The sequence below is a fragment of the Rattus rattus genome, chromosome 4 (assembly GCF_011064425.1).
Source record: "Rattus rattus isolate New Zealand chromosome 4, Rrattus_CSIRO_v1, whole genome shotgun sequence".
Lineage (NCBI taxonomy): Eukaryota > Metazoa > Chordata > Mammalia > Rodentia > Muridae > Rattus > Rattus rattus.
Genome location: NC_046157.1, coordinates 142,367,067 through 142,383,505, shown reverse-complemented (window position 1 = coordinate 142,383,505; position 16,439 = coordinate 142,367,067). Strand labels below are relative to the sequence as shown.

Here is a 16,439-nt window from a genome sequence, read left to right as displayed (position 1 = left end):
TCTCACCAGCTCTAAGCTAAGGTCTCAGTCAAAGCTTGTTCCCATCCAGTTTGCTCCGAGGATCCTCCACATTCACATGAGACTAAAATAACAGGCTAGCCATCATAGTCACCCTGTATGGCCCCAGGATCTGGGGATCCAAAAGCCAGTCCTCTTCCTGTGTGACGGGTGAGCCATTCTCTTAGTATGCTGTTCTTGTCTGACGTTACTTAACAAATCTAGACTTTACATTTTGAGTATAAAGGTTATAACATGAGTATAAAAATATACTATCCCAAGTACAATGAGTTTATATGTCCCATATATTAAGTAGATGTGCTGTTTAATTTAAGCAAAAAGACTGGTTGTATAGTCTCTTATTGAAATCACAAATAAACACCCCTACAGACGCTAAAGCCTCATTTATATTTCTGCTACTCTATCCGGCTCTATCAAAGAGAACTAAAACTTCAATTTGTACTTTTCTGTAATAGTCATGCCCATCTATTCAATACGCATTTTTCAGTATTTCACCCCCAAGTTTTCACCCAAAGAGGAAGGCGGGGACAGTCAAGGTAAGAGTTATATGCTTCAAAGACTAAAGTTTGCAGTTGGAGTTAAGTGTGAACAAAGTTAATGAACAAAAGTATTTGAAAAGAAAATGAATATAAAAATATCAAGGTCTTCTTTGTTACCTAATTCAGAGACATTTTACCATTTTAAGACTTTTAATTTCTGATTTAGCATGATTTGATTTATGTACATTCCTATATTTATTATTGATACGTAAGAGAACAGATCTTATTACTATTGGCAAATACAAGAATTTAAAAGGAAGGTTCGCTCTGAGTCACTGAGGAAAGAATTTACTATTCTGTCTTCGTTATGGAGTGCTGTCACCCACTTCATCTCTGTCACAGTAATCCGGGAGGAGAACATTAATTCACCACCGGGAACAATGTAGAGTATCTATTCTCAAGCTGTTCTAATTTAAATATTTGTCATTTGAGTAAATGAGTTGATTAAGTAGAAAGATCTGTGATGTTCTCACTGCTGTACTGATCAAGGAATCAATTCTTTTATACATACATTATTTAAAGCAGAATGAAAAAGAAAAGAAGCTAGTCTTTCGTAGGCCTGGGGAGGTAAACACATGTGATACAGCAAATGGTTTTGATCAAGTGTCATGATTTAGGAGAACCAGTTTATCAGAGCTTAAACCTGAAGAAAAATGTTCAGCTAGGTGTACTGTTATCTGGACAATGAATCCCTTGTGAGTGAATTTAATGTAATGTATTTAAATCATATCTACTCTCTGCTCGGACTTCCAACTTCTCCATTCTCCAAACTCCCCTTTTCTGTTGAAAATTTACTAATAACTTAAATTTCAATTTACTTTTAGTAAGGACTTGATGAGGAACAATTTTGAAAATATATATTAAAGAAATGTGTAAACCAGAATTCGTTGTATACATGTACATAATTAGGAAAGAAATAAAGGCTGTAAATTGTGGGGAGCATTCATGGTGACCTAATGTCTGAAACATCTTAAATCCAATACATAGACATTGAGTCAGTTATAGTTGTAGGTAGTAAGCTTCAGAGCAGGGCTGGATAACGTGCCAAACATGGCAGGGTAAGCCCTTCCTCCATCTTCTACTTTACTGAGGAGAAACAGACACTTTAAAAGTAAACAAATAACTCCTCCATTGGGGACCCTCTTCTCAGGTCAATGGTTGGTTGCGAGCATCTGCCTCTGTATTTGTCATGCTCTGGCAGAGCCTCTCTGGAGACAGCTATATCAGGCTCCTGTCAGCATGCACTTCTTGGCATCAGCAATATTGTCTGGGTGGTAGCTGTATGTATGTGTGGTGGATCCTCTGATGGGGCAGGCTCTGAATGACCATTCCTTCAGTCTCTGCTCCAAAATTTTGTCTCCATATCTCCTCCTATAAATATTTTTGTTCCCCTTCCTAAGAAGGACATAAGCATCCACACTTTGGTCATCCTTCTTCTTGAGCTTCATTTGGTCTGTGGATTGTATCTTGGGTAATCCGAGCTTTTGGATTACCCAAAAGCTTATCAGTGAGTGCATACCAAGTGTGTTTTTCTGTGATTGGGTTACCTCACTCAGGATGATATTTTCTAGTTCCATCCATTTGCCTATGAATTTCTTGAAGTCATTGTTTTTAATAGCTGAGTAGTACTCCATTGTGTAAATGTACCACATTTTGGGTATCCATTCCTCTGTTAAGGTTCTTTCCAAATTCTGGCTGTTATAAATGAGGCTGCTATGAACATAGTAGAGCATATGTCCTTTTATAAATTGGAGCATCTTTTGGGTATATACCCAGGAGTGGTATAGCTAGATCCTCAGGTAGTACTATGCCCAATTTTCTGAGGAACCTCCAGATTGATTTCCAGAGTGTTGTACCAGCTTGCAGTCCCATCGACAATGCAGGAGTGTTCCTTCTTCTCCACATCCTCACCAGCATCCGTTGTCATCTGAATTTTTGATCTTAGCCATTCTGACTGGTGCGAGGTGGAATCTCAGGGTTGTTTTGATTTGCATTTCCCTGGTGACTATGGATGTTGAACATTTCTTTAGGTGCTCCTCAGCTATTTGATATTCCTCAGTTTAGAATTCTTTGTTTGACTTTATACCCCATTTTAATAGGGTTATTTGATTCTCTGGAGTTTAAGGGGCTTGCAACCCCGTAAGAACAACAATACCAACCAGAGTTCCCAGGGACTAAACCACTGTCCAAAATGTACACATGGACAGACCCATGACTCCAGCTGCATATGTAGCAGAGGATGGCCTTGTTGGGCATCAATGGGAAGAGAAGCCCTTGGTCCTGCCAAGTCTTGATACCCCAGTGTTGGGGAATGCCAGGGCGGGGAGATGGGAAGAGGTGGGTAGGAGAACGCCCTCATAGAAGCAGGGGTAGGGGAGATGAGTTGAGGTTTTATGGACAGGAAACTGGGAAAAGGGATAACATTTGAAATGTAACTAAAAAATCCAATTAAAAGGTAAACAAATCATTATGCATGTCACTGATGAACCAAATAGCATGGTATGAATTACAGGGAGTGAAACCAGGTATTGATCAAATCATTGCCTTCTACTCCTGCCTTCTTGGTTATCTAAGCTGATAAAATAGCTGGAGGAAAGAACTGAGACACAAGTTTTCTTAAATTAGTACATACATACATATATACATACATACACGCACACATATACATACATACATACACACAAATGCACACATACATGATACATACATACGGTTTATAGAACAACATGGTTATACATAAATATATGCATATAAATATATAATTAAAATAATCACAAATAATTTAAAAATTATTTTGTCCTAAAAAGACTAATGTCTCTGATAATCTATTAGAATATTAATAGTAGGCTTTCCTCTAGGCCCACAACTTATCTGCTCTTATGTTCAGAGTCTCATTAACAATACCATGCATGGATTCCATCTCATGGGGTGAACCTTAAATCCAAACTTTAAGAGATGCTTTGTTGGTCTCTTAATGTATTTGCTCCAATTGCATGGATGGACATATCTTGCAGCTTATTTCAGCTCAGAAGAATCACAAAAGGGGAGAGAGAAGCAGTTAGCATAAATCAGACCCCACCTTCTTAATGTTCATTTTATTTTCTCCCATTTTTATTTTTAGAGAAAAATCATGATATTGGATAGTTAGAGAGGAAAGGATAAAGAATTCTAGTATGTAGTATATTTAAAAAGTGGCTAAGATTATACCTAAAGTAATAAGATGGTGAAAAAAATGAAATTTATAAACTTGGTATACAATCTACTATACACATTTTTAATATTTGTGAATCTTATCATTTCTACTTATTTTGCTAAGGCGATTCTTTGAGATTTCACACACACATTATATTCCTAACAACTACATTTTCTCCATATTTAATAATTTTGTAAGCAACAGTGTTCCTACAATTTCAAGAAGATTGTGAAATTCCTCTCTCCTCTCTGTCTGTCTGTGTCTGTGTCTCTGTCTCTGTCTATCTCTCTTTGTCTCTTTCTCTCTCTCTCTAATTTAGAAGACAGCACTTCTGGCAGAAAAAAAAAACCTGCTTTAGTTTCATCATATGAACCCATGTAATTCTGAAACCCTCATGTTTAATTTTAAGATCTAGAAACAACACATCTTTAAATTTCATAAATCTCCTTACTACGTTCCTAAGCACTTGATTGTTTTTCTAAGGCAAGAAGTGGAATTGAAGTGTTCTAAATGTCAATACACAACTCAGTGACTTACTGAAATGCTCTTGCCAACCTGGCATCTCAAACAGATGTTGCCGTCCAAAGACAGACATACAACAACCTGGACTTTGGACTTCTTCATGGTTCTATCCACTTAAGCAATATCTTCTTGATAACCAGGAAGAGAGCTCCAGGAAGAGAGCAAATCGGACAAATGGCACAAAGGACTCAACTCCCATTCAGTTGTATGTGCTGCGGGCTGAAGGGTAGACTGGTGCTCTTTATGGAATGGGAGAACGCTTTGCATTATAGTGAGAAAAGACACCGCAAAATATTCTAGTATCTGGTGGCTATGGAGACTATGTGTGATTACTTCAAGTACCAATTATATTTGAAATTTTAAATACTTGATCACTGAATGAAGAAAATCATATACGCTGAGACGCATGCGAGTAATGTTGTTGTTGTTGTTGTTGTTGTTGTTGTTTTGCCTTTTTGTTTTTGATTTTGATTTTAGAAGTGGTTGAGTTGTGGAACTATAAGATAGGTAGACATATTAGGAGCAATGTAAACTATAGGTAGCTGTGTTTTCTCTGTCTTTGTAATTGAGAACTACACCGTCTCTTCAAAATCACTTTTTGAAGGCTATATCTTAACATCATAGCTCAAAAAGAATGACAAAATACTTTGGAAGTTAAGATAAAAATATTGACATATTTTCCAGCAGTAATGGGGGGAAGATGAGGAGGGGAACACCCATATAGAATGGGAAGAGGAGGAGTTAGGGGGATGTTGGCATAGAAACCGGGAAAGGGAATAACATTTGAAATGTAAATAAGAAATAGCCAATTTAATAAAGATGGAAAAAATATTAACAAAAATTTTTGAGCAACTGGCTTGTTTGAAAATCAGAAGCCTAATTTCCATATACCCAGGACTATAATGTGTATACACACAAGGGTCTTTTTATCTGACCCTTCCCCTTTTGGGGCCACAAAGGACATATATGTCTCATACGTAGAAATTTAAATTTTGTGGGTTTTTTTTTCAGGAGTACTACCCTGATGTATATTAGGTATAGCAATGGATATTCTTGTAGTCTTAAGATGTACTTTGTCATAGGGTTTCATTATGTGTCCTAAAATAACCCTGAACTTGAGAGTTTCCTACACAAACCTACTCAGTCCTGGGTTAAAGGATGTGTCACATATAACATCTAGTTAAAAAATCTCTTTATTCTCTGTTATTATCTCCTCCTGGAATATATAAGTCACAGATACTTAACAGATTCCAGACACTTACATAACAGTTTAACTTCTCTTTTAATCTAGTATTCTATATGTTGTCATTGACATGTTGGTTACAAATGAATTGTTATTTTTCACATCCAATTTTTTTATAATGATATTTGATATCTACAAAGAAATTAACATATAACTTTATAATTATAAAAAGGAGCAAATGTCTCTCATGCATCCCACATATCCTTGAAGTAGATTTAATTGATCTAAAGTTAATTTTGTTTTGATTACATTTCAGTAATGGAGCTAGGAATGCTTCGTTCATTTGCAATATTTTCTGTGCAGATTCAGTTCAGTCCTTGTGATGAAAATTTGCTTTCTGCGAAATCCAGCACCTTATAAAACATAACAAAATAAAACAAATGCCGAGATTTTAGCTATGATAATGTATGTAAAATATTTCAAATCTGTGAATGAAGAAGGAATGAAACCAATTAATTAAAACTGTGGGGAATTTTTTTTATTTAAGCAATCTGTGATTAAACACAAAGCTTTATCCAGTAGCAATTAAATAAACGTGGCCTCGGGTAGCGTTCCTCCTTCCCCAGGGAAGGTGTTCTGAAGATCTGGTGGAGCATTACCCTTTATTAGAGATTTATCTACTTTAATTGATTCAGCTCGATTATAAAACTCTGATGGAACAACTGATACAAAGGACATAACTAGTCTTACAAGTAAAGTTCCCACGAAATAACTCCAACTTCTACAAGAGAAGAAAACATAACTCATCAGGGCGTTCTGCCCAGATGAGACCAAAATGGCGAAAGCGAACAAAACACTTAGAGTTAATCCGGTCCCACCGGCCATTTTCTCATGCTACGTAGATCATTACACGGTCGGCATTCAAAGACCTCCATGGTACGTACAGAAAATATTTTCAATATCAAATCAAATCAAATATTATTAGAAAAGAATAATTCTCTGTGTGGAAAAAATAACTCATATTATTGACTAAAGCTGGCCCTTGATAATTTTGCACATGTCTAAAAATGCATTTTGCTACTCGCACCCACACTATTTCCTGTCTTCCAACCTCCCCTCTCATTCTGCCATTCTCCCAATAATTCATTTTCCCATATTTATGTGTTTTATTTAGATTTGTGGCCCACGAATTGTTTTATGTGGCAGTGAATTTGGAAGCATCTACCGGAGTCTCAGTGTTGAGTATATAACAGAAGGAAATGATGTTCCTTAGCCCTTAGAGGGAGTGTATAACTGTCGACTTTAGGGCACAGGCTGAAATAGCACGTCGTTCACCAATTTACATTGTTTGTGCTGGGCACTCATAGGGCTGCAAGGCAGAACTATCAATTTAAGCTTATCCCCCACTAGCCTGCAAACAAATGAGACTTGAACTATGGTTATTTTATTTGGCTTTACAATTCCTGTGGGGTAACCCCCTAATCTATGTGTCTAAATGCTGGCGTGACTACTTCCCCGAGGGTGTACCCCAGATACTTGCCATTTCTCTTGTTCAGTCTCCCCTCAGGGCAGATTCCTCTTCACCTCTTGTTCTTCCTCCTTCTCCTTCTGGCCCCACCTCTCTCCTCTGTCTTCTCCACTCTTAACCAGGTAAGGCGGTACCCACCAACCTCTAATCCCTCCAGGAACCGGCAGTTTTCTTTAACCAGTGGTTTTAAATGAAGGAAGAAGGTTTGCATAACAAAAGCTTGTAAATGTGAGAATTCACTTGTAGGCCTAGCTCTTGTGTACAGAATTTAGCATTACAACATACAGGAACAGACCAAACCTCAACAGAAAAGCATATTTAGTAGAGGATTATGATTGAAAATTTAGTTCTTCATAACACGTATATCCTAACCATTTGTTTTTGTTTTCTGGACCTGCATAGGGAGCCATAATGAAACACATTAGTATTTATGTATAAGGTAGCTTTTTCATGTGAATTAAGATGTTTAAACATGCTTTAAATTGTCTGCAAGACTTATAGGGACAAGAAAGGATGCACTTACATTTCATAAGACATTTTAATCGTGATTAGCACTGAAACAGTGCACTCTTTCTAGCCAACTAACTAACTCTCCATCAGGATAGGATTAGAAACAATGCTTGCTAAGAGAGCAGAGCAAGACTCCTAAGTTAGAATCTTTCTTTCCCAGGTTGCTCTTTCCTTCTTCTCACTCCCTCTTGTTTGTTTTGTTTTTGCTTTTTTTTTTTTTTTTTTTTTCATTTTCATTTTTTCTTAAATTATGTTATCTTTATATCAGGACACAGCTTGAAATGGTACAGTTTTTTCCTTCAAATCCACGTAGGATAAGGCATAATGTATAAAGCATCCTGCAGCCTATCAATGTCAAATCACAAGGCTTAATGCATATATACTTATTAGACCACCATGCAAAAACAATATTTTGAGTTGGGGTTTCTTTGTGTAGCCCTGGCTATCCTGGAATTTGCTTTGTAGTCTAGTCTGACCTTGAACTCATAGAATCCACCTTTGCTTCATGAGTACACAGGGTAAAGGCACCACCCCCACCACTGAGGTTCTAACACTCCAAAGATCAAGTTTAGAGAAGTGAGCATTAACATACATATCAAGTTTCTAATAATGTAATGTATAGTTTTTAATTTCAAGTGTGTGAACATTTTAAATTTTGAATGGCTATTCATATTTATTTTCATGGAGGTGTGGCCATGGAATGAAAGCAGGGAGGTTTGATTAAATATATATTTCCTTCCTTGTAGCAATCGGGGTCTTCCAAGGGTTAGGTGAAATTTTCCCACCATTTTATAATTTGTTCTCATAATGTGGACCAACCTAAGGGCTAATAAAAACCACTTCAAGTGGTGTCATATGTTATACTGATAAATATGCAATTTACTGTGCAAGAAATTATACATAACTATTTATAGAATGAGTATAACCATTTTTATATAGGATAAAGCATAAGTTATATATAGTCTGTCATTTCAGGACCTACTTATTAAAAAACTTGTTACAAGTTTTGGACAAGTATTTTGTTTGTCACTTTCTTTCTAAAGATGACATAAATATGCATATGAAGTCTGTTTTCTCCCAATGTTTCCAGAGTCTCTGCTTTAATGTAAAATTGTGAATCCTATATGAATTGTACATATGTATTATGTATTCTACTGTGGCGTAATTCAGATATTAGTTTTAATGGAAGTCAAAAATCCATAGACTACATATTACTAGCATGGATTTAGATTTAGCTTGAATAGAAATCCTCACTGAGTAGACATAACAATATTATTAGAGACGGTAAGGCAATGGGCTGTGAGTCATAAAAGTACCAAGGTAATAGTGATTGAGTCATCGAGTAGCTAATTATGTGATAGATAACAAATCTACTTTTGTGCCCTCTTCTAATAAGCATCTTGATTAAATAAAAAAGGAATAACTATATAGTTTAATAGAGACTAGATTATTTACTTAGTTTCTATATTTTGATGGATACTTTATTTGACTTCATCGGTCATTTTGAAAGTATGATTGAATGTTCTACAGATATGGACAAAAGAATAGCAGAACAATAACTGAGCTGTATCTGTAAAATTCCAATTAGAAAATAGTGACCCAAAGCTTTAGAAATTGATGACATAGAGGATTTATGACAAGAACTCTGAACTGTATAGTTTATATTCTACACTAATTCATAAAAATGACTCCATCTGCAATGGTCTCCATTTTCTGCTAAGAAGTTTTTTTTTATTAAAAAAGAAATACTAAAAATGTCTCTATTTGAATCACGATCTAATGTGTGTGTTAAAGCTTATGGTCTTAGTATTTCTTGTGTAAAATTGTTGGGTGTTGGCAAAGTAAATCTTCAAGAAGTGTGCCGCTGTCCTCACTACAATGAATTAGGGAAAATGTTATTATGAACATTTCCCTGAAAGCATCATGGCCTGAGCTAAAGGGTGTGATCATTGAAACTTTGCTGTACATCCGAATGGCCAGGAATACCTAAAGAAGCTTGAAATCACAACTTTATGACATTAAGAAAAAGGTAAAACTCTTCAATTTGAAGGGGAAAATCAGAAAAATGACTCTTAAAAATAGTTTGAGAGTTTTACAATATTCCTGTGATGTATAAAACAACCAAAATTCCTTATAATTCTATATATTTCAAAGCATAATCAATGTAGTTTAAATATAATTATGTAGCTGAGATGTAAATGTAATGAAATTTGTTAGATGCTGTCCTAGATTTTTATCTTATTCTACATAATGAAAATCATTAAAGAAAATGTATACCCATATTACAAATGATTAATATTAATAAACCTTAATATTAATAATATAAAGCTATGAAATGCTATATCTTTATGATGATTACCTATAGAATTTTAAGAAATGAATAAATTACTAATGTAATATGTTCTAGGTTTAATGAATCCTAGATTATGATTGTTTAAATTTCTCTTGGTGCAAATGATAGACACCCTTACATAGTATATTATCATCATCAAAATATTTTATATACATACCCTGTTTCTGTTTTTTTTTGTTTTGTTTTGTTTTGTTTTTTTTTGTTTTTTATTAACTTGAATATTTCTTATATACATTTCGTGTGTTATTCCCTTTCCCGGTTTCCGGGCAAACATCCCCCTCCCCCCTCCCCTTCCTTATGGGTGTTCCCCTCCCAACCCTCCCCCCATTGCTGCCCTCTCCCCAACAGTCTAGTTCACTGGGGGTTCAGTCTTAGCAGGACCCAGGGCTTCCCCTTCCACTGGTGCTCTTACTAGGATATTTATTGCTACCTATGAGGTCAGAGTCCATGGTCAGTCCATGTATAGTCTTTAGGTAGTGGCTTAGTCCCTGGAAGCTCTGGTTGCTTGGCATTGTTGTTCATATGGGGTCTCGAGCCCCTTCAAGCTCTTCCAGTTCTTTCTCTGATTCCTTCAACGGGGGTCCTATTCTTCTGTTCTTATCAGTTAACTCTACTGATACTATTCTGTGATAGGATCTTCGGCCATTTTCTCAGCAAATCAAATTTGATCATCATCCTTGGGCCCATGATTCATAAATATCAGAATGATGTCATTGTGTGTTTGCTAACTCTCTGTTTCATAATTATATATGATCAGAAGAGAGTTGGAAGAAGGATATATGTTTCCTCACAATTATATAGTAATTTATGGATATATACTATTTTTAAATTCTTTTACATTTTGTAACCCTTTTAACATTAAGCAATTCTCTCTGTATTTAGTTCCTCTCATGTACCAAGATTTCACATAGATATTATTCTCTATTCATGTAGATATTTTACAAGCCCAATTCATCTTGGGAATAAACAGTGTTAGTTAGATACTAGGTATGAAGAAGAAAGGGAACAAACAGATAGCTTATTAGAAACAAATTGCATAGTCATAAGATTTTGAACAATTGTTCTGCTAAAGGTTGCAAACGTATTCAGAAAAATATGCTGGAAATTTTCTTGTAAGATAACTTTGTGTTAGCAGCTTATGGCTATACAGTTATTTACCCACTCAATATAAGAGATATTAATAAATATAATCTGATGGAAATGATATGTAAGAGAGATACGGGACATTGCTATGTGGTACCTAATTTGGCATCTAGAGCTCAGCACATATCAAGGGAAATAAACAATGGGAAAAGCATGTATATGAATAACACCATGGTTCAGTCTGTGTTTGGGTTATTTCTTTGCACGGACTTTGGAATAATAATGTAATACAAGATGAAACTGAGAAAAATGTATTTCGCAGCTTGTGCCTCTTTTACAAAACATGTAGAATACTAGTTCTTCAAGTAGCATTTTCAAAAACTTAATATGATACTTGGAAAATATTGACTTGAAAGCATATGTGTGGTATTTTAAAAGTGTACAAAACAGAACAGAATGATCTTTAATGAAACATCTCTTGTCACTAACAAAAATATTTTATGTATTCCATGCTGGTATTTATAATAAAATTATTTGGATACACGCATAGGACTATTAAAATATTACAAATGGTGCAAAGTTAATTTTAAAATTTTTTCCAACGGCACATAGCTTCACATATTCTGACATCTGTAGTGTGTGTTTGTGTCTTGAGTAAAAATGCAGCACTTGGGGAGACACTATAGCAAGAGTAGACACTATTTGTGTTGTACTTAGTAGCTCACAGAATCCCTGCGTCTGCTTCTCTGGTCTTTATTTTTCAGTCATTTATGATGTGTCCCTATTAATGGATTACTTGGTGGCAACACTGGAATGAAAGTAGAATAAGCTGGACACTCACAAATGTGAGTACTCAATACAGGAAATTTCAAACAAATATAAGGAAGTGCAATGACAATTAAATTTGATGTGCTATGTAAAACAGGAAGCATCGTGCCAGCTCTACAGTAGTATATGCTCAGGAGAGCACTTGGCTTTGAGTAGTAGGCAGGCTGCTAAGAGCGCTAATAGCATTCTAGTGGTCTGAATTTACAGCAGTCGATGTTGATTTGAGCACTAAAAAAAAAGCGTACTTCTGCAGAAACTTAACGCCCCTGACCTATTTTGTTTTATTTCTTTCTTCATGTACTAACACTTTTTATAAGGGATTTATGGTCATTGTCTGTGAAGCCGACCTCACCAAGAACGACCTTCTATTTCTTTTTCCTGAGCGTTAGTGTATAGAGATTGCATCAGATTGTAGTATCAGAACTTATTTAAAGCAATTAATGGAGGGCTCAACAAGCAACTGTAACAAAGTGTGTGTGCGTGTGCGTGTGCGTGTGCGCGCACGCGTGCATCCCTGTGTCCGTGTGATATGTGTGAAAGTTTTTCAATGGTAAATTTCAAGGGTGGTATGCAAATTTCAACCACTCCCACTTAAAGTGTTCACTAATACTGTTTCCCAAGATTCTTAGGTAGTTCGTTATCTCAAAGCCTCAACACAGGTAATATAATTCTGAAAAATAAAAGTTGAGATTTAGTGAACTGTTATGGAAGTAACTGGTTAAAGTTAGGCATTTTATGTCTATGAAATACTCTTCTAAACCATGATTGAATACAAAATGCAAATGCTGTGGTGTGGTGAAGGTGGCAAGGAGGATGAGCAGTAAAACGAGAGCAAGTAAAATATCTGTTGCTGCTTCTGCTCAGGACCTGATCATGAACCTAGAACCTGATGCTGGTAGTCTAATCCAGTACTGTTGACCACTGCTGATGCATGGTGCGCTGATGTCAGTCCTCTAATGAAGGTCCTGACATTCACTAGAAAGTAATGTGCCCAGCACCCTGATCTCATCACTAGCCCAGGCCTCACCTTGTAACTTACCACCCATACCCCTAAAAAGAAAATAAAAGGAAATGAAACCACAAAGATACACAATTGTGATTCCCATACACTCACTGGAGCATGACCCAGTGCCCAATGGCCATCTTCGTAAAGAAAACTGAGTTCTTCCCCATCCACGCCTGGGCCGAAGCCCTGCCTATCTCAAGGAAAGATTATAAGTGAGAGTAACGAAGATGAGTCGTGCTTTTGTCTAATGAATGAACACAGTTAGGAAGAGACCATCCATTGGTTCCTAACTGGAAGAATAATACTTTCTTCAATATTTAATCAGTATAACTCAAAGAATATGACATTTAATCTTTCTACCAAAACAAAGTTTCCAAAGATAAATTTAAATTATACTTACAAAGGAAATGGCGGGATTTAGTTTGCAAAATAAATTTGCTGTGGGTACTTCTTCATTTAATACCTGCCCAATTGTCATAATTAGATCTTTTAAGTGGAAAAATTATCAATGTATAAGGATTTACTATTAAAAATAAGTTTATAAGTAGAGGGGAAGAAGAAAGAAAAATAAGTGAAGAGAAGAGAAGAGAAAGGGAGAGAGAGAGGAAGAGGGAAGAGACAGAAAGAGGCAGAAGAAAGAGAAGGTAACAGGGAAAAGGAGAAAAGAAGAAGAAAGAAGATGCAGATGTAGGTTAAAGGTTTAACCAACGGAAAGGAAACGGGTGAAAAAGGAAAATGCAAGGAGGAAGAGAGAGGGTTTATCTATGAGTTAGGACATATATAAATAGATAATTGTATATCTATTTACTGTCTTGACAGGCAATAATCATGGTCAGTGTCAGCTTACCTAGCTGTCTACGTTTGCTTCTGGTTATATTTGGGATAATATCGATATATCTATATCTAACTATCCATGTATGGAAATAGTATAAGAATGTTAACACAAATTATGCTTTAAATGTATGAATGTTCTACTGATCTCACAAATAGTATCCTGGCAGGCACTGTTAGGCAACTCTATGAGTAATATACTTATGCGATTTCGACAGCTTACTAATCCTATGTCGTGTTCTCTCTCATCTTGGCACTATAAACACTTTGGACTTGACAGTTCTCTGATAGGCACATTAAAATAAGAGGCTATCTCAGTAACTTATTATCTTTATCAGTGTAAGAAATCTTTAGTCAAGAGACACCAGTAATTCAGCCATCTCCAAGACCGATGATAAAGCTACTCTACACTGGCACAAGTGTCTTTCTGAGGATGCAAACAATACAAATGACAACCACTGGTTTACATTTGTCTACAGATTCATTTGCCATATGTAAATTTAAAAAGTGTGGGACACAAAAAGGTGGGTCAAAATCATGTAGTGTTCACATACCCCTATGTTAATATAATCTAGTAGGGACTGTAAATAAGAAACCACGAACTTAGCTTCCTTTCCTAAAGTTTTATAACTGTGGAAAAGTATTTGCGTTCCTTGTCAGTCCTTTAGATCTGAGTATTGTGTCTATGTCTTTTATCAACACTTGCATAGCAATGTCATAACTCTCCTGTCTCTCCACTGCCAAGTCCACTGCAGTAGTGCATTGTAACTAGGAAGACAATTGCAAAAATAGGATAAATTGTCACCTAATATTTCCCTGGAAGACGCCACTGAATACTCCTGTTCTCACATGGTACTTAAAATGCCGTATTCCACCCTGCTTCTCTTCCCAAGTGAATCTGCCCTCTTGATTGCCTAATGTCTACTCAACAGCGTTAAACCTGTGAAGGCTAAGGGCTGGGCTCTAGACAGTTTGACACATGCACATGGAAGTTATATTTCTGGGGGGGGATGTCAAAAATACTCCTAACATACTTAATTACTGAGTGTGAGGAGAGAGGACATGATACTATGCAGTATTTTACTATCCGTAATCCTCCCATCCTGATTTTGCATCCAAATGTAAGTCATGGAATGTAGGGAGTACCCTTACTTCTTTCTTTTCTGTGTCTGATAACTCATCTTATAGGCTTGATTATTTTAGATTAACCTATCTACGGCCATATTCATAACACTATAACATAGGTTAAGGAGTTTTGAAATTGTTTGATCTTTAACTGTTAACCTTAAAATCAAAACAAAAACAAAAGATAAAACGAAGTTTGCTTCTCCATATATACTCTCTTAAAACTTGTTTTTCTCCAAAGTAACTACAATTCTTATCTTTATAGATATTAACTTATTGCATTTCTGAAATAGATTATTTTAACATACAATACTGTGTTTTAACACCATAATAATTTAATTATACTATGCTATTATATTAGAGTATATTTATTATATTATATTATAAATAGTATTTGATGTCTTTTAAGTTTCTAATTCTTTTATTTCTCTTATAATTCACCTCCTTCAAGATGTAAAATTTTTTATCATAGATGTTTAAAGTGCCAAGGTGCCTAGATTGTATACTAATAATAGAATTTAAAGTGCCTCCTCTTTTCTTCTATATTTAACAGTTTGGAAGTTATATCCATAGCTTATTCTCATACTCATATGTAATCCGTTGGTGAAAGTGTAGGTGGCAAGATTTAATTCATAAGAAGTAACACAGTGTCTTTTTGTAGTCATACAGAATTGAGTGTTTGAGATTGTAGGATGAGGGCTAGTGAGAGAGCTTGTCTGTCAGTTGATTGGACAGTCATGAAACTTCACTACAGAGGAGAGTGGTTGCTTCATGTTTCCCTTAGCTCTTGTCACTCACAGAGGAAAATCCCACAAGGCTGATGGAGAATAGGAAACAGTATCTGCAATGCACAAGTTGGCTTCATCGCACAGGTGGAGAATTTTAAACTTACAATATCCCTGTCTTATAAAAGGTTATATTCATTAATTTACCTTCTGTTTTGGGAAAGAGAAGTTTTATTTTTTATATTTCAATGCTGTTTAGTATATAATAATTATTGATTAAAATAATCTGTAGTAGCTGGTTTTGTGAACCAACTTGACACAAGCTGGAGTTATCACAGAGAAAGGAGCTTCCCTTGATGAAATGCCTCCATAAGGTCCAGCTATAAGGCATTTTCTCAATTAGTAATCAAGGGTAAGAGGACCCATTGTGGGTGGTGCCATCCCTGGGCTGGTAGTCCTGGATTCTTTAAGAAAGCAGGATATGCACAGGATATAAATGGAGAAGAGCCTAAGGAAAAGAAGGTCCAGTGACAGGACCATAGTGGGATCCAGCTCAAGGGAAGACTTCAAGACCTGACACCATTACTGAAGCTATGGGGTGCTCATAAAATGGTAACTTCCATGACTGCTCTCCAAAAGACCCAACAAGCAGCTTACAGAGTAAGATGCAGATATGTGCCCCAACCAATGAACAGAAGCTGCTGATCCCTCTGGTTGAATTAGGGAAAAACTGGAGGAAGCTAAGGAGGATGGCAACCCTGTAGGAGAACCATCAGTCTCAATTAACCTGGACCCCGGAGATCTCTCAGACACTGGATCACCAACCAGGCAGCTTCACCAACTGAGATGAGGACCCAACACATGTACAGCAGAGGACTGCAGGGTCTGGGTTCAGTCAGAGAAGATGCACCTAACCCTCAAGAGACTGGAGGCCCCAGGAAGTTTAGAGTTCTGTTGGGGTAGGTGGGGTGAGTGGGGTGGGGCCATTCTTGTGA

At 36.2% G+C, this 16,439-nt stretch overlaps 1 protein-coding gene across 1 annotated transcript in view; it reads left to right on the top strand.

Moving 5' to 3' along the window:
* The first annotated feature begins 475 nt into the window (after positions 1-475).
* LOC116898533 (receptor tyrosine-protein kinase erbB-4-like) overlaps positions 476-16,439 on the top strand; it is a 171,654-nt gene continuing 155,690 nt past the window's right edge. The window contains exon 1 of the mRNA XM_032899752.1: positions 476-554. Coding sequence (XP_032755643.1) covers positions 476-554 — 79 coding nt within the window. The remainder of the gene's footprint in view (positions 555-16,439) is intronic.